General features: G+C 41.8%; 1 protein-coding gene across 1 annotated transcript in view; it reads left to right on the top strand.

Annotated features, from left to right (window-relative positions):
• The window catches only part of MTX2 (metaxin 2), a 98,157-nt gene that overhangs the window by 49,967 nt on the left and 23,211 nt on the right, over positions 1-24,979 (top strand). Inside the window, exon 4 of the mRNA XM_077272644.1 lies at positions 17,814-17,886. Within this exon, the coding sequence (XP_077128759.1) occupies positions 17,814-17,886 (73 nt within the window). The remainder of the gene's footprint in view (positions 1-17,813; positions 17,887-24,979) is intronic.

Here is a 24,979-nt window from a genome sequence, read left to right as displayed (position 1 = left end):
CCTCCTGTATTAGCCCTCGTTCACACGTTATTTGGTCAGTATTTTTACCTCAGTATTTGTAAGCTAAAATGGCAGCCTGATAAATCCCCAGCCAACAGTAAGCCCACCCCCTGGCAGTATATATTAGCTCACACATACACATAATAGACTGGTCATGTGACTGACAGCTGCCGGATTCCTATATGGTACATTTGTTGCTCTTGTAGTTTGTCTGCTTATTAATCAGATTTTTATTTTTGAAGGATACCAGACTTGTGTGTGTTTTAGGGCGAGTTTCGTGTGTCAAGTTGTGTGTGTTGAGTTGCGTGTGGCGACATGCATGTAGGGACTTTTGTGAGATGAGTTTTGTGTGGCGACATGCGTGTAGCAACTTTTTGTGTGTCGAGTTGCATGTGACAGGTTAGTGTAGCAAGTTGTGTGCAGCAAGTTTTGCGCATGGCGAGTTTTGCGCGTGGCGAGTTTTATGTGTGGTGCCTTTTGAGTATGTGCAAGTTTTGTGTGAGGCAACTTTTGCATGTGTTGCAACTTTTGTGCATGTGGCAATTTTTCTGCGTGTGGCAATTTTTCTGCGTGTGCAAGTTTTGCGTGTGGCGAGTTTTGCACGTGTGGCGAGTTTTGCATGTGGAGAGTTTTGCGCGTGGCGAGTTTTGAGCGGCGACTTTTGTGTTTCTACTTTTATGTGGCGAGGTTGGTGTATGTGTGGTGAAATGTGCACTGAGGGTGGTATATGTGTTCGAGCACGTGGTAGTGTGTGGCGCATTTTGTGTGTGTGTTCATATCCCCGTGGTGGTGTGATTATCCCATGTTGGGGCCCCACCTTAGCAACTGTACAGTATATACTCTTTGGTGCCATCGCTGTCATTCTTTAAGTCCCCCTTGTTCACATCTGGCAGCTGTTAATTTGCCTCCAACACTTTTCCTTTCATTTTTTCCCCATTATGTAGATAGGGGCAAAATTGTTTGGTGACTTGGAAAGCGCGGGGTTAAAATTTCACCTCACAATATAGCTTTGACGCTCTCAGGGTCCAGACGTGTGACTGTGCAAAATTTTGTGCCTGTAGCTGCGACGCCTCCAACACTTTTCCTTTCACTTTTTCCCCATTATGTAGATAGGGGCAAAATTGTTTGGTGAATTGGAAAGCGCGGGGTTAAAATTTCACCTCACAACATAGCCTATGACGCTCTCGGGGTCCAGACGTGTGACTGTGCAAAATTTTGTGGCTGTAGCTGCTACGGTTCAGATGCCAATCCCGGACATACATACATACATACATACACACACACACACATTCAGCTTTATATATTAGATATGTATATATATATATATATATATATATATATATATATATATATATATATATATATATATATATATATATATATATATATATATATATATATATATATATATATATACACAAAAATGAGAGCTGTGCAAAAGCTTTAGGCTGGTGTGATATTTTTTGTTATATTTCAAGATAAGAAGACTTACCGGTACAAAAAACAGGACTAAAAGAAAAGTCAATCTAATAAATGCAGCCAGAAAGGCAGGAAACTCACTGTAGCTCTGCTGTCTACCCTAAATTTTACATGATCCCCTGGTGAACACCTTTGTTTGACACGGAGGGGCGAAACGCATCAGGATGAGGCTTTCAAACTGTAAAGTGCTGCGGAATATGTTATCGCTATATAAAAATAAAGATTATTAAGGATACAAAGATCAATATAAGTCTACAGTCTATTATCATGTGTCATGTAAAGCTGCTTACCTTGTTTTTTTGGGATCATAAGGATCTTTATAGGGTCATGTACATTGACCATATTTACCATATATCCAATATGGATTTGTGGTTTCCTGAATGCAATCAATGTCTGGTGGTGTCCCTATCATATCAGACCAATGACTATATAGATATACTAGGTGGTGGCCTGATTCTAATGCATCGGGTATTTTAGAATATGTGTGTAGTTAATTTACGAAGCGGTGTTTAAATCCCGCTGCAATATCGCTGATTGGTCGCGCCCGGCCGGGCGCGACCAATCAATCAGCGAAGCGTGGTTTAAATCCTGTGCCAATTCGCGGCTGGACTGCGCCTGTCGCTGATTGGACGCGCCCGCGTCCAATCAGCAACGCGGGTTTTCCGTTACAGACAAACAGACCCTTAGACGATTATATATATATAGATGCAGCATATTGTTAGTCAATAAAGTTTCTATTTGCTTATACACATTTTTGCAGATTTTTTTTCAGTTAATTACGGTTATGTATAACCAGACAACAATATTGACAGTCATGCATTTTAAATAGGTGATGGTGCTTTGGCTTTAAGGGAGGCCACTGAAGGGTCACATATGGCTTGTCAACATTGAGAGAAGGGGTGCCATTGCAACTCCTTAGGATGCCACCATCCGCGATCAGGTAGCCAGTGAGGGTAAGAACGCCTCTCACTCCCCTGAAGCTATTCTCTGATTTTTACTTACTGTGTCTTTTCCCTATACTTTTATATAACATGGGTTAGATATATTATACCTAGGTGTTATATGATTAAAAAAATACATTATTTTTTATGGGGTTTTCTTCTTTTCATTTGGTGTATGTCTTAAGAAACTTCTATAATGTCCACATTCTGGACTAGAGCATTTAGCATTATTCTACGTGTGAGATTACAGGAGTCCTCTTAGATTTGTGGCACCTCCAGCCTGGGTTACGTCATTGACTTTCATACCTTGGTTCTGGCCTCTATGTACTCTGTAAGTTCTGTATTTTGGCAGCTAATTACCAGCTATGTACACCGACAATTCCATCTGTCCTTCTGTTTGTGAAAGTGTTGTAAATGATCCCAAACAAGGCGGCAATTATCATTGAATGTGTATGTATTGGCACGAGTTCCTAATATCCAGACTCATTTAAAGTAACACATTTAGAGTCATTCTTCTAGTTGGGACGAGATCCAAATTTCAAAGATCCTTGCAGCTGTTGCAATATGTTATGAAGCAATGGATGAAGGATACCGATGCGGCAACTTTTTTTTTAAAGTTTTTTTTTTTTTTCTCAATTAACTTTTAGTTTATTGCACATTTAAAAGTCTTCAGATCCTAAAGTGACAGCCACTAATGGTAGACTTTACTGTGCACATGGGCAGTGCCACTGAGCTTCCTCTCATTGTGCCACTTGACGATGACGTCGCCCGTGTTTTAGCCACGGTGTAACGGGCAGCACTGGCGTATGTGGCATCTGTCGATGCAGTGGTTGAGCGATCCAGTTTCCTTCAAATTTGCCGGCTTCCAACAAGTGGTTCCTTGTTGGCATTGATACATATTGATTCCACCTGTTGACCCACACAGGGTTTTTATGGCATCTGAAATGAGACCGCTGTGTCTTCAGTATAAGTTATCATTATGTATTGGTGCCAATATAGAACCACTTTTCTTTTTTTTCGGAATGTGGCCAGGAATATGCAATTCACTCCTGACGCCAGCGCTGGAGAATCCTCGCAGCGCGCAGTAAGCGCAGTGTGAGGATTCACAAGTCTGCAGTCTCATAGAGTGTCTGCAGACTTGTAGCCTAAGGCTGGAAAACCCCTTTAAGTATTCTGTGGTAGGCACACTGTTAAAGAGTAACCCCAGGATTTTTTATATTACCTATATAGTGCAGCGATGGTTACTATTAAAGTGTAATGTAGAGGTTTTCGTGTTTGCCTTGTGAATATCAGTTTGTTTGTTTTTTCTCCATGTTTTCGTTGTCTGCCAACATGATTTCTTTTTCCCCTCTGATATGGTTCACCTAATGCAAACTACATTTTCCATGATTCCCCAGCCTCTCCCCTCTGTCAATCCCTTCACTGGTTCCCCATTACCCAGAGACTCCAGTACAAAACCCTAACTATGACATACAAAGCCATCCACAACCTGTCTCCTCCATACATCTGTGACCTCATCTCCCGGTACTTACCTACACGCAACCTCCGATCCTCACAAGATCTCCTTCTCTACTCACCTGTTATCTCCTCTTCCCACAATTGTATACAAGATTTCTCTCGCGTATCACCCCTATTCTGGGACTCTCTACCCCAATATATCAGACTCTCACCTACCATCGAAACCTTCAAAAAGAACCTGAAGACCCACCTCTTCCGACAAGCCTACAACCTGCAATAACCACCGATCAACCAAACCGCTGCACGACCAGCTCTACCCTCACCTACTGTATCCTCACCCATCCCTTGTAGATTGTGAGCCCTCGCGGGCAGGGTCCTCTCTCCTCCTGTACCAGTTGTGACTTGTATTGTTCAAGAATATTGTAACTGTGTTTATTATGTATACCCCTCCTCACATGTAAAGCGCCATGGAATAAATGGCGCTATAACAATAAATAATAATAATGCCAGAGTCTCATTATGTTGAACTTTCTCCTTCAGTCTGTCTCACATACTATATCGCTGCTCTCTTAAAGTAGAAAAAAATAACAGAAAATTGTTGAAATGTTCTAAAATAAAAACTATCTTTGTTCCCCAAACCATCCAATCATAGAGCAGCTTTCATTTTGGATTCTACTTTTGAAAATGTAATGTGCACTGTGATTGGTTGTTTTGGGGCAGCAAAGACAAACGTTTCTTCCCCATTATCTTTAGTTGCTAGGGAGCATGTACAGAGGGACAGGGGGGGAAGAGTCTGAGTACTGTCAGGAAGGATCCGATAGGTGATGTCATACTGCAGTTCACAGGAAGTCACAGACTGACTTCCTGTCTACATGTTAGTGCATGTATTGGACTCTACCTCTACAATATGATACTCTCAGATGGAGCAGCAAAAATACTTGGTAACAAATTCTCTTTAAGGGTATGAACATTTTCAGTTACATTTTTGCACTTTGACTACCAATATGGGCTAAGACAGTCCTGCGTATACTAGTATTCAAAAGCCTTGAATTCCCTCTAAATATCCATTTTTTATACAGCACTTGGTAAGCATCAGTGTAGGCAGGAGGCTTCCCCTGCACATAGCGATGGAGTAAGAGGGCATAAGACGCTGAGAATGCATTAATGAAATAAAGCAAAGGATATATAAGCAGCAGTTTACTATGCACCTGGGACTGGGATGCAGCATCAAAGGCCCAAGCAACCGACTAGATCACAAGCACCAAAGTTTCAAAAATAGAAAACACAAGGTCCATCTGGGTTGTAAAAAGTGCATAAAAGAGACCACATATTGGCTTAATTTCGATCTTGATTTAGGTCTTTGTCAAGCTTGTGCACAGCGCCTTTAATGGAGCTGTCCTGTAAGTAATACAATCTTGTCCTCACCAATAGTTAGTGAGCTGCTCGATTATTAAAAAGACATACCTGTAATTCAAATACCAATATAAACATGTATCACATGTATATTGGGTACATAACATGACCTTTAAGTGTTTGCGATATTATTTTATGATATATGAACAATGTAAAAGCATAGTAAAAACCTATATAATAGGGGTGCAGTATTAGTCTACTCAAGGAAAAGTGTGGCCCCTCTGAAAAATAAAGTCTGTTTTTCTTTTTCTTGCATTACTGGAATAGACCATTGATTTTATTACTATTTAACGGTCTTTAGCCCGATCTTGAGCCATAGCGACTTGATAGATGAATGCTGTGTAGGAAGACTGATCTTGTGTAAGCCTAGATAGACCCACCAGTCTTCTCCGCAGTTATCTTGGTAGTATCAAGCCATCAGGTTGCTGGTCTTCCTCTTTGCCGCCTTCCTTCCATTCTTCCGACCATGTTGTCCTCCAGTGATTGCTCTCTTCATATGATGTGTCCAAAGTTGGCAAGTCGTAGCTTGGTGATCCTTGCTTTGAGTGACATGTCTGGCTTGATTTATTCCAAAATTGATTTGTTTGTTCTTCTTACCATCCTTGGTATTGATAACATCCTTCTCCAGCACCACATTTCAAAGGTGTGGATTCTTCTTCTGTCTTGTTTCTTTATCATCCAGGTTTCGCATACGTATGTTACTATAGAAAAGACTAGACTATATACGAGCTGTGTCTTCATCACCAGTTAAATGTTCCTTGATTTGATGACCTTGTCTTCATTGCTGATAGCTATTCTCCTATTGACTTCCAGTGTCGTTGCTGCATCTTTGAGTGTTCGTTGATCTGAGAAAGTTGAAGTCCTGTACAACTTCCAGTTTATTGCCGTCCATCTTAAATGAGTCCCGGTCGTACCTGCCAGTAGTCAATATCTTTGTCTTCCTTTTGATGAGTAACAGTCTCATGTTCAAGCTTTTCATCTGGACACTCTGTTTAATAAGTCCTTCATTCCACCTACGCTTGTTGCTATCAATGTTGTATCGCCTACATATTTAAGATTGTTGATGATTTGTCCAGCAATTTTGATTTCGTCTTCTTTTTTGGCAAGTCCAGCCTCCCTGAAAATAGATTTCTGCATATGCTTTGAAGAGAAATGGTGACTGGATGCTGCCTTGTCTGGTGCCTCATTTTACGTTGAACCTTGTCTTGTTGCAATGTTCCGTTTGGACTGTTGCTTCTTGGTCGATGTAAAGGTTCCTAATGAGGCTGATCAGATGGTTGGGTACACCCATATATTTCACGAAATTGCAAAGTTTCTGGTGATCAACAGTCAAAGGCTTTGCTGTAGTCGATGACCAATACATTATATTCAAACTGTAAAGCGCTGCGGAATATGATGGCGCTATATAAAAATAAAGATTATTATTAAACAAGTTATTTAGAAAATAGAATTATATCTGAATGTCTACCTGCCACCAGTTGGATGACTTTTAGACTTTCCGACAGTATTGTTACTTGCGGTAGCTTTTCTTGTCTCAGGCACAGGGTCACCTTTTTAGCGGTCACCACGTCTGTTATTCTGCTGGTGGTCGATGACTAGACATTTCCATCAGTAACATTATCCAGGGTAAATCTAGAGTCAACAAGCCATCTTCCGAGAATGCAAACAGCAGAATTTTTTTTTTTGGGGTGAGCATGTCAAGAAAAAACTTCCATAATGTCAGATGAGGCCCTTAATGATTCATAAGGCCCCGGTCAAGGTCACGGAGGTAAAGCAATCATGTAAGAGACACTCAAAGAGTAAGAAGGGTACTTTTCCAATTAGCCTGACATCTCAATCCAGGAGCATCTGTCGTCATCTAATCCAAGTTCCACCACTTCCACATGTCCTATATATCTCTGACAATCCTACAGGATGCCGTTCTCTTTGAACATTAATATCATAACCCTATAGGGATTATACAAATTCAGACGTCCCTTAAGTTCACAATCTAGATTTACCTTTTGTAGGGGGGATGACTCCTGAAGTATCCGTTTCGTAAGAAGACGTATACACATACATGTTTCATTTACATAAGACACTGCAGAAGAAAATGTTATCGTTGAAGTTCAGCACACATCATTGCATTATAGGAGCTCCGCTAAACTTGTGTATCACATACTTTCAATCTGCATAGCGCCCAGTGCGTGCAGTCTGTATTCAGTGACTGTAGACTTGTAGCTTAGGACCAGACAACTCCTTTAAGGGCACTAACCCTTTAGACTTTAAGAGTATTTGTTGTTTTAATATTTTGTTTCCCCTGAAATGAATAGTTAACATGAAAACTGGAAGCTTTAGGCTGTGTGCACACGTTGCGTTTTTTCGCTTTTTTAGCGTTTTTCGCTATAAAAATGCATACATATGCATCCTATCATTTAGAATGCATTCTGCAATTTTTGTGCGCATGATGCGTTTTGTTCCGCAAAAAAACCCGCATCGCGGTAAAAAACGCAGCATGTTCATTAATTTTGCTTTTTTCGCGTTTTTCCCGCTATATAATGCATTGGGAAAGCTCCGGAAAAAAAACGCGGTAAAAACACGAAAAACGCATGCGGTTTTCTTGCAGAAAATGTCCGGTTGTCTTCAGGAATTTTCTGCAGGAAATTCTTACGTGTGCACATACCCTTATAATATATCTTATAAGAGAAATCCTCTTGATTCTGCTCCTGAACGGATCTTTCATTTTCAAAATTCTCAATTGACAGGGGAAGCCTGTCTTACTACTACTACTACTACTAATAATAATAATTTTATTTATATAGCGCCAACATATTCCGCAGCACTTTACAAATTATAGAGGGGATTTGTACAGACATTAGACATTACAGCATAACAAAACACAGTTCAAAATAGACACCAAGAGGAGTGAGGTCCCTGCTCGCAAGCTTACAATCTATAGGAAAAAGGGGAGACACGAGAGGTGGATGGTAACAATTGCTTTCATGTTCGGACCAGCCATAGTGTAAGGATCGGTTGTTCATGTAAAGCTGCATGAACCAGTTAACAGCCCAAGTATGTAACAGTACAGACACAGAGGGCTATTAACTGCATAAAGTGTATGAGAACATGATGCGAGGAACCGGATTATGTTTTTTTGGGGGGTTTTGAATGGGCCACACAGGCATAGTTAGGTCAATGCGTTGAGGCGGTAGGCCAGTCTGAACAAATGAGTTTTTAGGGCACGCTTAAAACTGTGGGGATTTGGGATTAATCGTATTAACCTGGGTAGTGCATTCCAAAGAATTGGCGAAGCACGTGAAGTGTCTTGGAGATGGGAGTCGGAGGTTCTGATTGACGATGCTAACCTCAGGTCATTAGCAGAACGGAGAGCACTGGTAGGGTGGTAGACTGAGACCAGAGAGGAGATGTAGGGTGGTGCTGAGCCATGGAGTGCTTTGTGGATGAGGGTAATAGTTTTGTACTGGATTCTGGAGTGGATGGGTAACCAGTGTAATGACTGGCACAAGGTAGAGGCATCGGTGTAACGGTTGGTGAGGAATATAATCCTAGCAGCAGCATTCAGGACAGATTTGAGTGAGGAGAGTTTGGTAAGAGGGAGGCCGATTAGTAGAGAGTTACAATAGTCAAGAAGGGAATGAATGAGTGAAACAGTAAGAGTTTTTGCATTGTCGGAAGTAAGAAAAGGGCGAATTCTAGAAATGTTTTTGAGATGCAGATAAGAAGAGCGAGCCAATGATCGGATGTGGGGGAGAAGGAAAGCTCTGAATCAAGGATGACCCCAAGGCAGCGGGCATGTTGCTTGGGAGTAATGGTGGTACCATACGGAGATGGCAATGTCAGGCAAATACAGATTTTCCCATTACAGAGATAGGAGATGGCAGTTGGTGCTCATAGAGTTCTGTTGAGTGTCTGTGTTCCTCTGGCTCCTCCCCTCCCCCACTGTGTGTTATAAGCACCAACTGTCATCTCCTGTCTGTGTTGAGAAAGTCTGTCTTCCTGAATACAGATTTCACCCATGAATTTAGAGAGAAAAATCAATCCAGGAGGAGAAAGAAGCAGATTTCTCAATTTTTTTTCATGGAGGAGAAAGAAGCAGATTTCTTAATTTTTTTTTCATATGTACAGTACTATTGATTTATGAATTAAAGAGTAACTGTCACTATAATTAGTGTGAACGCATCTGTATGGGTGGGATCGGCTGATCATGACGCATGATGTTGGAGGAAAATTGGAATTCCAACAAGAGAAAATCCGCTGCAGGAAGAGTCTGACAGCAGCTCCCTTGTAGAGAACAATAGGAGCATTCGGCTGAGTTCTCCTGTGTTTGGAGGAGTTAGGGGAGATATCAGTTTGTCCTACAGCTATCTTATGTGTAATATGTAATTAAGTAATGTTGTTTAGATACAAAGTTATTCAATGTATATGTAGTGTGTGCAATTTGAAAATTAATTTTACAATGGAAACTCATGCTTTAGGGTACACTGCTGCAGTAACCTCAGTGAGATCAACGCTAGCACCGTGAGCAAACGTCTCACGGTGCAGCAGTGAGTTCACAGCAGTTCACTGTGACAAATTTCTCACGGTGAAATGCAGTGAACTCACTTCTGCACCATGAGACCTTTTGCTCACATTGCTAGAGTTTGATCTCACCAAGGTCACTGCAGCTCAGGGACCCGGCTGGGAGCGTAGCCTCAGTGACATGCAGTTACCGCGATGGTGTCACTGGTAGTCACTGAGGCTGTTCTATCAGCAGATTATTTTCCTGTGGTCTTTAGCCTAGACTGTCGCATCTTGGCACCGTCCAGGTTGAAAACTATTTATCTCAGGCTTGGGACAGAACGACGTACAGGTGAGGGATATGTTTGGTTTTTATTCTTGGTTTTTTTTTACAGGAGACCATGGCTTCAGTGGAATGGATGTTAGGTGAGTATTTTTGTTGTTTATTACATGAGACCATGGCTTCAGTGGAATGAGCTTTAGGTGAGTATAACTGTGTTTGGTATTTTTAAATAAAAATTTAGTGTCCTTTTTTATTTCAAATAAAGGACTTTATTCTGACTGTGTATTTATTTACAATACAACTATAGGATTAGTAATTGAGTGGAAAAGTTCGTGTTCGGTGTCCGTGCCCGAACAGTAGGTGTTCGTAAAGACACTGAACTTTACTGTTGGGGTTCGCCCATATCTAGTGCTGACAGTGTCACAATGTGTAATGTCACACCCTGATCACTTGGGGAATAGTAACACCCAGTTGTCAATTTATTTATACATTTCCAAGAGGAATAATACAGCAACAGCACAATGCAAAAATTCTATGAATAGAAGTCCCAGAATTGTATTTTTATTGGAAGTTAATGGTTACATTAAAACACTAGATATTTCTGGTCCTCTTTAAAATAACCTGTACAACACATTAGTTAGCGCTTTAGTAAAAAAAAAAATAAAGTTCACATTAGATCCTATATTGCCTCATTTCCTCCCTTTTATGAATGTCTTTGTGGTCTTGATTTCAAATTCTCTGACATTAAACCGGAAGAGCAAATGTTAAATAACTAATGGTTATTGAGACAGTGTTAAATCCGTTCCCAAGAATCTCTTTTGCTTGACTTCCTTTTGGCTGCACAAGCAGAGTTTTGTCATTTCTCTGCTGTCTGACTCTATTATCCATTGTTTGATAAGTAGAAGTCTGAAAGCCCTTAGATCATCCGCACAGACCCCACTGTAATGCAGACACAGCGTCTCCTGAGCCATCTCTAAAACCCCACGTGATGCCTAGAAAATAATTCGGACACAGGCTAGATTTCATTTATAGGCCATGTATTAATTTTCCATTAATCATACCAGGCAAGGCCAACAAGAAGATTTTATATCAAATTGTGTGATTCAACTGTTCATCTACATAGTGCAGGGAAAAATGTACCGTAATCTGGTGTTAGGCGTGGGGCAATAACATGTAAAATGGCTAGATTTAAAGTGTAGTATTATTATTATTATTAGTATTATTATTGTTTTTTTGCTAGAAGATAAAGGAGCTCCGCATTAATGGCATATGAGGGTCTTCTCCATGTTACAGCCTTTTACATACAACTCTGCCCTTCACCTCTCCAAACAAGCCTACTTCAATACTCTTATCACCACACTATTCAACAATCAAAACTGACTATTTGACACTTTCCATTCTCTCCTCATTCCAAGAGTGCAGGCCCCGACCACTGACCTCAGCACTGACAAAAAGGCCAATTATTTCAAGAAAAAAAATTGACCATATCTGACAGTAAATTTTCTTCCAATCCTCGCATTCTCCTCCCTTCCGCATTGCATCTAGGCCACTTTCTGCTGTTGAACCAGTCACAGTAGAAGAAATGACCAGGCTCCTTGCTTCTTGCCCTACTACCTGCAGCAGTGACCCTATTCCCTCACATCTCCTCCAGTTCCTTTCCCCGGCTATCACCTTTCACCTAACTAAAATATTTAAAGGGAACCTGTCACCCCCATAATCGATAATGAGGTAAGCTCTCGGTCATCAGGGGCTTATCCACAGTATTCTGTAATGCTGTAGATAAGCCCCTGATGTTACCTGAAAGAGAAGAAAAAGGTTATATTATACTCACCCAGGGGTGGTCCCGCTGCGGTCCGCTCCGATGGGTGTCTCAGGTCCGCTCCGGCACCTCCTATCTTCATGCCATGACGTCCTCTTCTGTTCTTCACGCCGCGGCTCCGGCGCAGGCGTACTTTGTCTGCCCTGTTGAGGGCAGAGCAAAGTTCTGCAGTGCGCAGGCGCCGGGCCTCTCTGTCCTTTCCGGCTCCTGCACACTGCAGTACTTTGCTCTGCCCTCAACAGGGCAGACAAAGTACGCCTGCGCCGGAGCCGCGGCGTGAAGACCAGAAGAGGACGTCATGGAATGAAGATGGGAGGCGCTGTACCGGACCTGAGACTCCCATCGGAGGGGGACCACCCCTGGGTGAGTATAATTCTAATGTCTTTTTCTCATCTTTCAGGTAACATCGGGGGCTTATCTACAGCATTACAGAATGCTGTAGATAAGCCCCTGACGCCGGTGAGCTTACCTCACCATTGATTTTGGGGGTGACAGGTTCCCTTTAATCTTTCTTTCATCTGGTATCTTTCCCTCTTCATTTAGGCCATGTGCACACGTTCAGGATTTTTAGCGTTTTTTTCCGCGTTTTTTCGCTATAAAAACGTGATAAAAACGCAAAAAAAACGCTAACATATGCCTCCTATTATTTACAGTGTATTCCGCATTTTTTGTGCAAATGTTGCGATTTTTTCCGCGAAAAAATCGCATCGCGGAAAAAAGAGCAACATGTTCATTAAAAATGCGGAATTGCGGGGATTCCACACACCTAGGAGTCCATTGATCTGCTTACTTCCCGCACGGGGCTGTGCACACCATGCGGGAAGTAAGCAGATTATGTGCGGTTGGTACCCAGGGTGGAGGAGAGGAGACTCTCCTCCACGGACTGGGCACCATATAATTGGTCAAAAATAAAAGAATTAAAATAAAAAATAGTCCTATACTCACCCTCGATGTCTTCCCGCCTCACCGCTGCATGCTGCTGCTTCGGTTCCTATAGCTGCTGTGCGGTGAAGGACCTGTGATGACGTCACTGTCTTGTGATTGGTCGTGAGCGGTCATGTGACCGCTCACGTGACCGCTCACATGACCGCGACGTCATGGAAGGTCCTGCGCGCACACACCAGCTATAGGAAGAGGAACGGACGCCGCTGAGGAGATGTCTAGGTGAGTATAAGCATTTTTTTATGTTTGTTATTATTTTTAAACATTCTTAAACATTCTATCTTTTACTATAGATGCTGCATAAGCAGCATCTATAGTAAAAAGTTGGTCACACTTGTCAAACACTATGTTTGACAAGTGTGACCAACCTGTCAGTCAGTTTTCCAAGCGATGCTACAGATCGCTTGGAAAACTTTAGCATTCTGCAAGCTAATTACGCTTGCAGAATGCTAAAAAAAACCGCGAAAAAAACGGAAAAAAAACGCAAAAAAAAAAAATGCGGATTTCTTGCAGAAAATTTCCGGTTTTCTTCAGGATATTTCTGCAAGAAATCCGGACGTGTGCACATACCCTTAAACATGCATTCACAATCCATTACTTAAAAAACCCATCCCGCGACCAGAACTGCGCTGCTAACTACAAACCAGTCTCTAATCTTCCTATCAGCTCTAAACTCCCGGAATGCTTGGTCCAATCCCATGTAAACTTCCATCTTTCAGATCACTCTCTTCTTGACCCTTTATAATTTGGTTTCTGCTCCTTACACTCTACTGAAACTGCCCTTACTAAAGTCTCTAATAATCTACTAACACCGCTAAATCTAATGTCACTACTCCCTTCTGATTCTCCTGGATCTCTCCGCAGCAGAATTGGGCAATTAATTTTCCCAGGGGCCATAAGAGAGACCTAGATTGTTGTTGAGAGTCGAACCAAGAGGCTGAAATTAATTCTACTCAATATTAATATTAATTATAATTATTTTATATTAAGATTAATTGACTCACTTAATATTGTGCAGAATTAAGTATGCTGACATCCCTCTAAATACTGTATGAGCCCGCACAGTCCCTTGTATACCGTATGAGGCCCCACATAGACTTCTATATACAGTATGAGCCCCACATAGCCTCCTATATACAGTATGTGCCCCATATAGCCTCCTATATACAGTATGAGCCCCATATAGCCTCCTATATACAGTATGAGCCCCATATGGCCTCCTATATACAGTATGAGCTCCACATGGCCTCCTATATACAGTATGAGCCCCACATGGCCTTCTATATACAATATAAGCCCCACTTAGCTTCCTATATATAGTATGAGCCCCATATGGCCTTTTATATACAGTATGAGCCCCCATGGCCTCCTATATACAATATAAGCCCCACATAGCTTCCTATATTCAGTAGGAGCTCCATATAGCCTCCTATATACAATATGAGCCCCACATAGCTTCCTATATACAGTATGAGCCCCATATCGCCTCCTATATACAATATAAGCCCCACATAGCCTCTCTATGTACCTGTAAACATCCTATACACATCTCTCATTCCCTCGGTGCTCTGCCTCTGTAGTACCGAGCTGACTAGATGAAATGACGGCATCATGTCAGCTGTCTCACATGCTGATTGGTGGAAGAAGGGGCCATAGACCCCTCCTGCACCAACTTATTCACCGCTGTCTGCATCCAGCAGATGCAGGGTGGCAGCAGCGGACGGACGTCTGGCTGGGGACAACATGGTGCAGCCCATGGGCTACTGATTTAGCCCTTCGCTTGTCTCTGTCCACAGGCCGGACTGTAAAAGCCAAAGGGCCGAATGTGGCCTGTGGGCCACAATTTTCCCACCCCTGCTCTACAGCATTTGACGCTGTCAATCACCAGCTCCTCCTCACTATGCTTTGTACCATCGGTCTCAAAGATATCGCTCTCCTGGTTCTCCTCCTACCTCTCTGACTACTCCTTCACTGTATCTTTTGCTGGCTCCTCTCCCTCTCCTCTTCCCCTTACTATTGGGGATCCTCTAGGTTCAGCCCTAAGCCCCCCTCCTTTTCTCCATGTTCACTGCCCATATTAGACAATCAGTAAATTCAGTTTTCAGTACCCTCTCTATGCTGATGACACTAGATTATATACATTGTCTCCTGACATCACCCCTGCATTTTTACAAAATACCAGTGATTGTCTTTGCGCTGTCTCTAACATTGTGTCCTCCCTCTGTCAGAAACTGAACTCCTTGTGTTTCCTCCATCCACTAACCTACCTATGCCTGATATTGTCATTTCTGTGTGTGGTTCTATCATTACTCCCCAGCAGCACGCCGCTGTCTTGGGGTCATATATAACTCAGATATTTCCTTCACTCTCCACATCTGATCACTTGCACGCTCATGTCACCTACACCTCAAGAACATCTCTAGAATTTCACCTTTTCTTACTGTTGCTCTTATTCATTCTCGTCTGGACTATTCTAATTCTCTAGTAAACTGTCTCCTGATTACTAAACTCTCCTCTCTCCAATCCGTCCTGAATGGAGCAGCCAGGATCAAATTCCTTTCCTACCTCTTCCCCAATGCCTCTACCCTGTGCCAGTCATTGCAGAGGTTACCCATCCACTATAGAGTCCAATATAAACTTATCACTCTCACCCACAAAGTGCTCCATGGTTCATCACCACCCTACATCTCCTCCCTCATCTCCGTCTACCACCCTACCCGTGCCCTCCGTGCTGTTAATGACTTAAAACTAAATTCTTCAATAATCTGACCTCCCACTCCTGTCTCCCAAGACTTTTCATGTGATACGCCAATTCTTTAGAATGCACTACCTAGGACAATTTGATTATTCCCAATACCCACAGTTTTAAGTGTGCCCTAAAACTGATTTTTTTTACACTGGCCTATGGTCTCACCTCACTTATCTAACTATCACCGTTTTGCCCATACAAAATTTTCTTCAAAATCAGAACCTCGTAGCATCTGTTCACACCCTCCATGCACTTAATAGCCCTCCGCGTCTACTGTACACATACTGACTGGTGACCCGTTCATTTAGTGTTATGTGAATGCGCTATTTATTATATTGATGGCTGGACCATACAATAAAAGCTCTTTTTGCCATTTGTCTTTCGTGTTCCCCTATTTCCTCATAGTTTATAAACTTTCGAGCAGTAGAGCCCTCACGACCCCTGGTATCTGAGTTACGTGTCATTTCCGTAATGTCTTTATTGTCTGTACAAGACCCCTCTAAAATGTAAAGTGCTGGTAATATGTTGGCGCTGTCGAAATCAAAATTATTATTGTTAAATGTCACACTAAAATTCGAAGGACAATTTTCCCCACCGTCTACTCAGCATTTTGATGTTTTTCATTGTCTGTGTACTGGTTGACTTCTCTTATTTTAGATTAATAGCTACCTGAGTTAGATGTTACTATAAGACCAGGTGTCTTGTTGAAGTTTATCCCACTTTGGTAATTTGTGGAATTTTGGACCATGAGATTGGGATTTAGGCCGTACCCATTCTTCCGGTCTGCCACACTTTGTGTATGGTAATAGAATATGTCTAAAACAAATAATAAATGGGGTGTAAATAATTAAAGACAGGTGTGTGTGTGTGTGTGTGTGTGTGTGTGTGTGTGTGTGTGTGTGTTTGTTTTTTTTTGGGGGGGCACAACTTAAGTTAAATATTTAGGTGTATGTAGCTTTGTAAATCGGCCGCAATGTTTTAGTAACATACCTAGGATGTGGCATCAAGATCTGATTAGGAATGCAGGCGGCATCCAACATCTGAATGCACTGGAGGCGAGAACGAAGTATCACTGCTACAATAGTGAGTGCCCCTTTTGTTCCGGTCAGACCTTGCGTTTTATTTTGGAAAGCTAAATGGCTAGCCCACCATAATCTGATGCAGTCTCTGTAAAATGAAGTTTCTGGAGTGTGGTGTTTTCTAGAGCTTCTTTCCAATTTAAGTGGTAATTTATGGAGCCAAAGTCATGTGCAACCTGCAACCAATAATCCAAGTGTTGAATTTCTTCACCCCATTGACAATTATCTGATGCAATGTGGCAATATGTCAGTGTTTACGCCATACGACAAGACTCCCCTGATAGCCTTAAGGCCCCTATACAAAGACTGATGTCGGACAATCCCGCCGTTATTGACAGTCTAATGAATATGGGGGCACCGGCCGACTAATCATTGGGGAAGATATCGATCCGGCATATCCGTTTTCGGACTGTCGATCGCATTGTTCTCCCGGAGATTTGTCCACTATAGGCTTTCTGATAGAGCACACAGGAGCGCACGGCCAAATGGGCGCCTTTGTGTATTGGCGAGTCGGCTGAGATGGCTGTTGGCTGCAGCCATCTAATGGGAATGGCTGGCCTTCGTCTTAGAGCCACCAGCAGTCATGATGAAACTGGAGAACATACATAATGACTGTTGTAGGTAATTTTGTGTGTTTCTTATGTTATTTATTGGCGTTTCCTTTCTTATACCAAGTAATAATAGTATTCATTTTTATAGCGCCATTTATTTCATGGCGCTTTACATGTGAAAAAAGGGGGCATACATAGACAAGTACAATAAACCTGAGCAATACAAGGCCCACCCAGGTACAGGAGGAGAGAGGACCCTGCCCACGAGGGCTCACAGTCTACAGGGGATGGGTGAGGATACACTAAAAGGATAATTGCCTTTTAATATCCCCAAAATTAACAGCTTCCAATTATTGTGCGCCATTTCTCCCGAGGACACTGTACAAACAGATTTGGATGTGTACGCGTGCTTGCACGGGTCTCTCCAATACGGGTAGGCTTGCTTTTAAACATTTTGCGCTTATGGTACAAATCTACCCAGAGCAGGAAATCTTAGTAAACATGTTTAATGACCCGCTGAATATTGTCTTTTGATTTCTTTTTTTTTCTTCTTTGTGCCATCAGCCAACAAATGGTTTCTTTCTGTTTTCAATGTCTTTCAGGCCTTCTTACAAATGTGCAATCTGCCAGTCCAGGTGGTTTGTAGGGCAAACGCTGAATATATGTCTCCATCTGGTAAGCATGGTATTCATTGAAGACGAAAAGGGGGCTCGGGATCCATAGCAACACCGCACAAGCCTTCCGGTCATAAATACATCCGCATTACTCTGCACACTTATTTTTCTTTCCACAACTTGTAATTCTTGCTGCTTGAAAGGGCTATAAAAATGATAAATCTGCGCATATTCCGTTCACCTGTAAGAGCTGCACATTTCCATTCGCGGCTAGGAAAGCAAAGTTATTATTTTTTTTTCCCCCTTCTTGCTGCATAAGTCACAGTCAGGAACTTGTATGTATTAACAGCCTTCGGCCACTTCCATGTGGTGTGAGACAGCGGGAAAGTCACCTTCCCTAACTAATGCTTCAAATTATGGTTCAAGCAAATTGCAAATATTCCGTTAGTGTCGGACAAAACCTGCGCGTTGTGTACCATCATTACTATAAAATCCCTCCCAGGAACATAATGCCTTCCGATACACTGAGCGATTTGTCTTCATAGTTCCTAGTTTTTGTAGTGTTCGTTCACACTCTTGGCTTCCAGTTATAACGGAGACATGATTGATCCATTTCTGACTGATTGGAATGGATACTGATGGATCCCTTTCCTATAAATGGGTTCCAGTAGTTTTGATACAAAATTATCAGAGATGCCAGAAAAGTTTTACTTAGTCCCTTAATCAAAACATATAGCACATCTACTCGTAGACCAACGGCTCATGACCATAAAGATTTATCGACTGGAAAAAGTCAATGTTTGCCCATTATGGCCTCACTCCATAGGGTAGGGTCCACATCCGAGAAAAATGGTTCCATTACAATGATCAGACTTTGATCAGAGTGGCAGACCTGGCGCGAGAAAAAAAAAAAAAAAGTTTCTCTACCTTCTCCATTCTGCCAGTCCATGAAAATCAGACCTCACTCAGATAACGCAGCAGTTTTCCAATTGAGTCAGGAAAGAACCAATGTGTGTACATGAAATTTCTGAAATCTGATATCTTTTGCGGGTAGTGTAAAATGCAGCTTCAAATTTGGATAAAAAAAACAGTAAAAATGCAAAGTGTGAACATAGTCTTGGGGTTTATATTCATACCGACTACTGTTCCACATAGGAAGACTTGTATGTAAACAGGAAGAGATTAACATTTGTTGCTCTTGGAAGACAGTATGTGAAATCTCTGTTTACAATACAAGTGGGCTTTCTTCAGAATATTCTCTTAAGGCATGGACTTTCACCTCTCCCTCCCAGATGCTCCCTGTGATCACTTGGCAAAATCTGGTAGGAATGTACATTAGAGACAATTTACTCAGATGTAGGCACTAATTTTTATTCTATTGAAGCATCTAATGAACGTGTGCAATGGTATTATCAAGGGAGGGTGAGCAGTATCAGCTGTGACATACACTATTGTGAATCCTGTGTGATCAGCTGTGCATAGACGTGTGCCCTTTCACTGTAATCCTGCCTCTGAAGGTAATGAGAATCCTGAAAAGTCTTCTGCAAAGAAAAATAACCCCAGTATGAAAAATGCATGATTATATAATATTTTTTAATGTAGAATGTGATATGAACATTTTTTCTTTAAAAAAAATTATATATATATATATATATATATATATATATATATATATATATATATATATATATATATATATATATATATATATATTGAACACAACAACTTGATTTAAACCATGTCATTTTCTGCTTGTACATTCCTTTTAACCCCTTCATGACCCAGCCTATTTTGACCTTAATGACCTGGCCATTTTTTGCAATTCTGACCAGTGTCCCTTCATGAGGTTATAATTCAGGAACGCTTCAACGGATCCTAGCGATTCTGAGATTGTTTTTTCGTGACATATTGGGCTTCATGTTAGTGTTAAATCTAGGTCGATGATTTTTGCGTTTATTTGTGAAAAAATTGGAAATTTGGCAAAAAGTTTGAAAATTTTGCAATTTTAAATGAGTATCCTGAAAAGTAACATGCAGGCTCTATCTGCGCTCTGCTGAGCGGTGCACTACTGTTCAGAGCAGAAGCACATTAGAAATGGAGCTTTGATGGCTCTGCATATCAAGAGAATATCTAAAAATAATAACCACTCTACGGCTATTGTAGGTGTTACAATAAAGAGAATATTGATCTCCAAAGGGGAAGGTGCTGAGCTGACTTTTCTCTAAGCATCAATTGATAGAGAAACTAATGGAAAGCTTGAGCAAGAAAACGGAGGAAGAGTTATTAAGGCTGCCGAGGCCAAATGCTTCAAATATAGTATTGGAAAGCAGTTAGTACAGCGGGGAGACATTGGCCTTTGTGCCAATACTATGCAGCACAAACAGATTGGGAAAAACATACAAATGGTCACTTTCACGACGGCTATTTGTTTCAATCTCTTGTCTCGACTTCATGCTCTGTTTTTCTTTAATGTACCTAATTCACACTGGGGTAAACCTCAGTGTATCAAATCTAACAGCCGGGTGCATTGGGGAAAATACAATGATGATGAGTGTTATCAATTTTCATAAATATTTAAGTTGTAATAAAAGATGGAAATACATTTTAGCTTCCAATTGGAGGAAAAGTAAACTTTTTTTATATTTACTGCCTGTTTTTCTTTTTGATAATTATTGTCATTTTATGAATCTTCTCAACAACTAATTCACATATAATGTGAATTAGGCCCTATTAACACTTTTTATGTTAAAGGGGTTGTCTCACTTCTTAAAATATAATAAAAATAGTTCAAAATGATGTAAAATAATTAAAAAAAAAAATACTCCCCTTACCAAGCCTCTGACATTTATGTTCTGACCCTTCAGGGGTCCCTCATTGGTCTCTGTACTTCCTGCTCTGTCTGGCCAGCCAACCGCGGTCTATAGCAGGTTACTGCTACAGTCAGTGATTGACTGCAGTGTTCATATGTCCCACACCAGTCTCTGTACTTCCTGTCCTGTATTAGTTGGACATGTGACCTCTGCAGCCAATCTCTAGTTCGTCAATGACCAACGCGCCATTAATTGTTTTAATACAATGATAAAGTAATACTGAGTGATAGTGTTTTTTGATAAAGGCTGTCTTTCCATTCACAAACAACTGTTTCCTAGTGGAAATAATTTATAACACCTCCTAGATATGGCCTTGCCAACACACATAGAGGTCATAGAAAGGGATAAATAATAATAATAATCTTTATTTTTATATAGCGCTAACATATTCCGCAGCGCTTTACAGGTTGCACACATTAACATCACTGTCCCCGTTGGGGCTCACAATCTAAATTCCCTATCAGTATGTCTTTGGAATGTGGGAGGAAACAGGAGTACCCGGTGGAAACCCACGGAAACATGGAGAGAACATACAAACTCGTTGCAGATGTTGTCCTTAGTGGGGTTTGCTGGTTTGGGGGTGGCTGCTGTGCTAACCACTACGCCACCGTGCTGCCCATAGATATTCCCATTTATGAACATGAGTAACTCTTGTTCTGGTAGACTTGAACCCATTTAGGGGTTACTTTTGATGACCTCCCAACCAGGGCTGTGAGAGATTTCCCAAGCTTATATTTTTACTCCGTCAACTTTCCATGGTTAATGCTGCAACAGTGCACTTGACCGCTGCAGCCAATCACTGGGCTCAAGCGGTGATGCTGTGGTAATGAGCACAAGACTCCTGAGCCTTGTGATTATTTGCAGCATAGTTGCAGCCTGTCAACAAAAACCAAGCCCATCGATGGAGATGAGTAACACGTAGATTATTATTATTTTTGATTATTATTATTTTTAACCTTAGCAAAGTTTTTCTTGGGAAACCCCTTTCATGCAAAGGGATGAATTCCTGGCAGGTGTGTGCTCGCTCACAATTCGTGCACATTGGTTTGGGCTGGGGGAGACGGCCCTCTCTATAAAGGAAGCCCATTAATAATATGAACAACTTAGCTGTCACTACTTTAATTGTTAGGATTCATTCACATGTCAGAATTTTCCACATATGAGAAAAACGGACCGATTATTCTGATCATAGTATGGTCCGAGTGTCATCCAATTTCTCCATTCTGACAGTCCGTGAAAATCAGATCACAATCAGATGTCATCCAAGTGTGGTCCAAATTTTTTCACAGAGCCATTGGCTTGCATTGCAGATTTTCACCCAATCTTCGGCTCAAAATCAAGATGTATCTCCGCAATTTTCCACTGACCCCTTGGTCCGAGGAATGAATGGGACATGTGCACAACCCCATAGAATATTGTAGGTACAAATTTTATCTGTGAAAACCACAGATGGCACTCGTATGGGAAAATCGGAAGGGGGAATGAGCCCTTACTCTCACAAGCCTAAGTATGTATGTGCAAAGTAACACCTGACTCCTCCATCCGTTTTAAGCCTCACAATCAAAGGTTTCTTTTTACCATAACTACAAATTGTGATGTGTGAAGTTCTCTACACACATGGACATTTCCACTACAAGAGTTGAGCAGATCCATTCATTAGCTGCTCATGTCAAGGCTGAGGCATGAGGCACAAGTGAATCCTGCTTTGAGCTGGGGGTTGGACCAGATGACCCAAGAGGTCCCTTCCAACTCTACCATTCTATGATTCCAAGTACCTCATTCCCCACGGATGTCACCAGCCCTTCGCAGTAAGATAAATGTTCTCAGTTCGTGGAATGGTAGATCTACATTTTCATCCCGCGTGTTGGAGCAGTGCATTGATGGATTTGACTTTATATACATTACATTCGGTCAAGTGCATTTCTTTATTTTCTTGGAATTTTTGTTTTCATCGTGATTGGCAGCAGGATTGTGCATTGCATGACGAGGGCGAGCAGATTACACTGCTAAAATAAAATGCCAGAGCTCGTCACCCACTTTTCTGGGCTACACAATGTATTTTAGATACGCCATGCCGCTTCCCTCGAGTGGAAGAATGTATGGGCGGTTTCCAGTGCTGAATATGGATGCCAGAATATGAAAAGATCTGTCCAGCAGCAACACGGCAGTACAGTGTGAATGAAACCTTTTACTCTTCGCAGTTCAAAAAGCCCTTCATTCCTTTTGTCATACACTTTAGAGTATGGATGCAGATGAGGTCTTTGTTGGAGCCGTGCACCTCATCCATTACCCTTAGGCTGACTGTGAGCAAGAGAAGAGGGAATCTGTTGAAAAGGACCATGACAGAGCCTGCTGTTAGCATGAACTCTGTGTGAACCAGGTCTAACAGCAGGTTTCCTCCATGTGCTCCAGGGGAACATTTGGTGAAGAACACTCGAAAAGCTCTAAGTATCATGTGAAGCCACAGGGAAGTACAGATTTCTCCACCGGCTTCATATGGTAATCCTTCCTCTTCTGGCTGTGAAATGATTGTACTCCTTCTAGTAAGATAGGGGAAGAAAACTTATCTCCAAGTAAAGTTTGCTATGAAGAGTCTCCGTGTCACTCCAGTACTTCCATGCAGAATACAATGTAGCATAGCCCATCTGGGGCTTGGGTCTGCCAGGGATGACCTCTTCATAATGTTTATGTATTCTTTATTAAAAAAAGATAAGTCGTCCTGTTAGTCCTTCAGATTGTAAATGTTTACCAGGCAATAAGGTCTTCTACTAATAAGCCTACTTTGGACGCATAATATGAAGAGGGCAATCTCTGTAGGGCATCGTGATCAGAAGAATAGACCGAACATGCCGAAGAGGAAGACCAGCAACCGATACGATCAAGATAACAGTAGAGAAGACCCTGGTGGACCTATCAAGGCTTGCACAAGATCGAACTTCCTACAGATCGTTCATCCATCAAGTCACCATGGCTCGAGATCGGGCTGAAGGCCGTTAGGCTACGTTCACATTTGCGGTCAGCGCCGCAGCGTCGGGCGCCGCAGCGGCGCCGCATGCGTCATGCGCCCCTATATTTAACATGGGGGCGCATGGACATGCGTTGTGCTGCGTTTAGCGCCGCATGGCCGCAAGCGTTGGACGCAAGAAACGCATCAAGTTGCATTTTTTTTGCGTCCAACTTGCGGCCAAAAACGACGCATGCGGCGCAAAACGCAGCGTTTTAGCGTGCGTTTTGCCGCGTTTTCGTTTGCGTTGTGCGCTGCGGCGCCGACGCTGCGGCGCACAACGCAAATGTGAACGTAGCCTTACATAGTGATAACTAATAAACAGTCAATCTAAAATTAAGAAATTCCCGCCAAATGTAACTCTACACAAGGAGAAACCTTACTCCTTAGACCTCAGTCCAGAGCCTCTCACCTAGCCAAATCAGCTGATGCTTCGCACTGACGAGCGCCAACAGCCCGAAACACCGTGTCTGCGAATTGAGATACTGATTTGGCTTTTATCCTAAGTCCTATTGCACGACTCGTTAAAGGGTTGATTGTGACTTGTAGGATCGCTACTTCCAATTGGTGGCGCTATAGCGTTCAAGTCCACTTTTTTTTCTCTGAAGAGGCAATTTGCACGCCGAATGTAAGTGAGATGTCCTCATCTGTCAAGAGAAAACACATTTTACTTTGGTTTAATTACTGTATATGAACTTCCAAGCAAGAAGCTTCTTCAGCAATCAGTGGATCCCCTCAGCTCTGACATTTTTTTTTAAAAAAAGCTGGAAATTTGCTGATATTACTGACAGTTTTTTTTTTTTTTTTTTCTTTACAACAATGGTGTGTTATGTGGTAGCCATTCAGATAAATGGGTGACCATAGTCCACTAAGATAGGTTTTGTATTCCCCCTTTTGATGACTGCCATGCTGCCACTGATTAGAATATTACACTGGAAACAACGGTGTCACAGGTTAAAGCCCCACTCTTTTTTGATTTTTTTTTTATTTGCCCGTTCGTTATAAGTCATGTGTGCAAGTGTAAGGGCTCATTCACATTCACATTATTCGTTTTCATGGATAACACTCGTACCTATTCTATGGGGCTGTTCACATGTCCGGCATTTTTTTTAACCCCTCTACCTGAGTGGTCAGTGGAAAATTGCGGAGACATGCCCGATATTGATTCGAGAGTCAGATCGGACCGCACTCGGAGTATCTGATTTTCACTAACTGTCAGAATGGAGAAGATGCAGAAACTTATTTTTTTTCTATTTAATTTCTTGATGTACAAGAAAAAT

Source organism: Ranitomeya variabilis, chromosome 7 (assembly GCF_051348905.1).
Source record: "Ranitomeya variabilis isolate aRanVar5 chromosome 7, aRanVar5.hap1, whole genome shotgun sequence".
Lineage (NCBI taxonomy): Eukaryota > Metazoa > Chordata > Amphibia > Anura > Dendrobatidae > Ranitomeya > Ranitomeya variabilis.
Note: the sequence above shows the minus strand (reverse complement) of the source record. Positions and strands in the feature narration are given on the sequence as shown.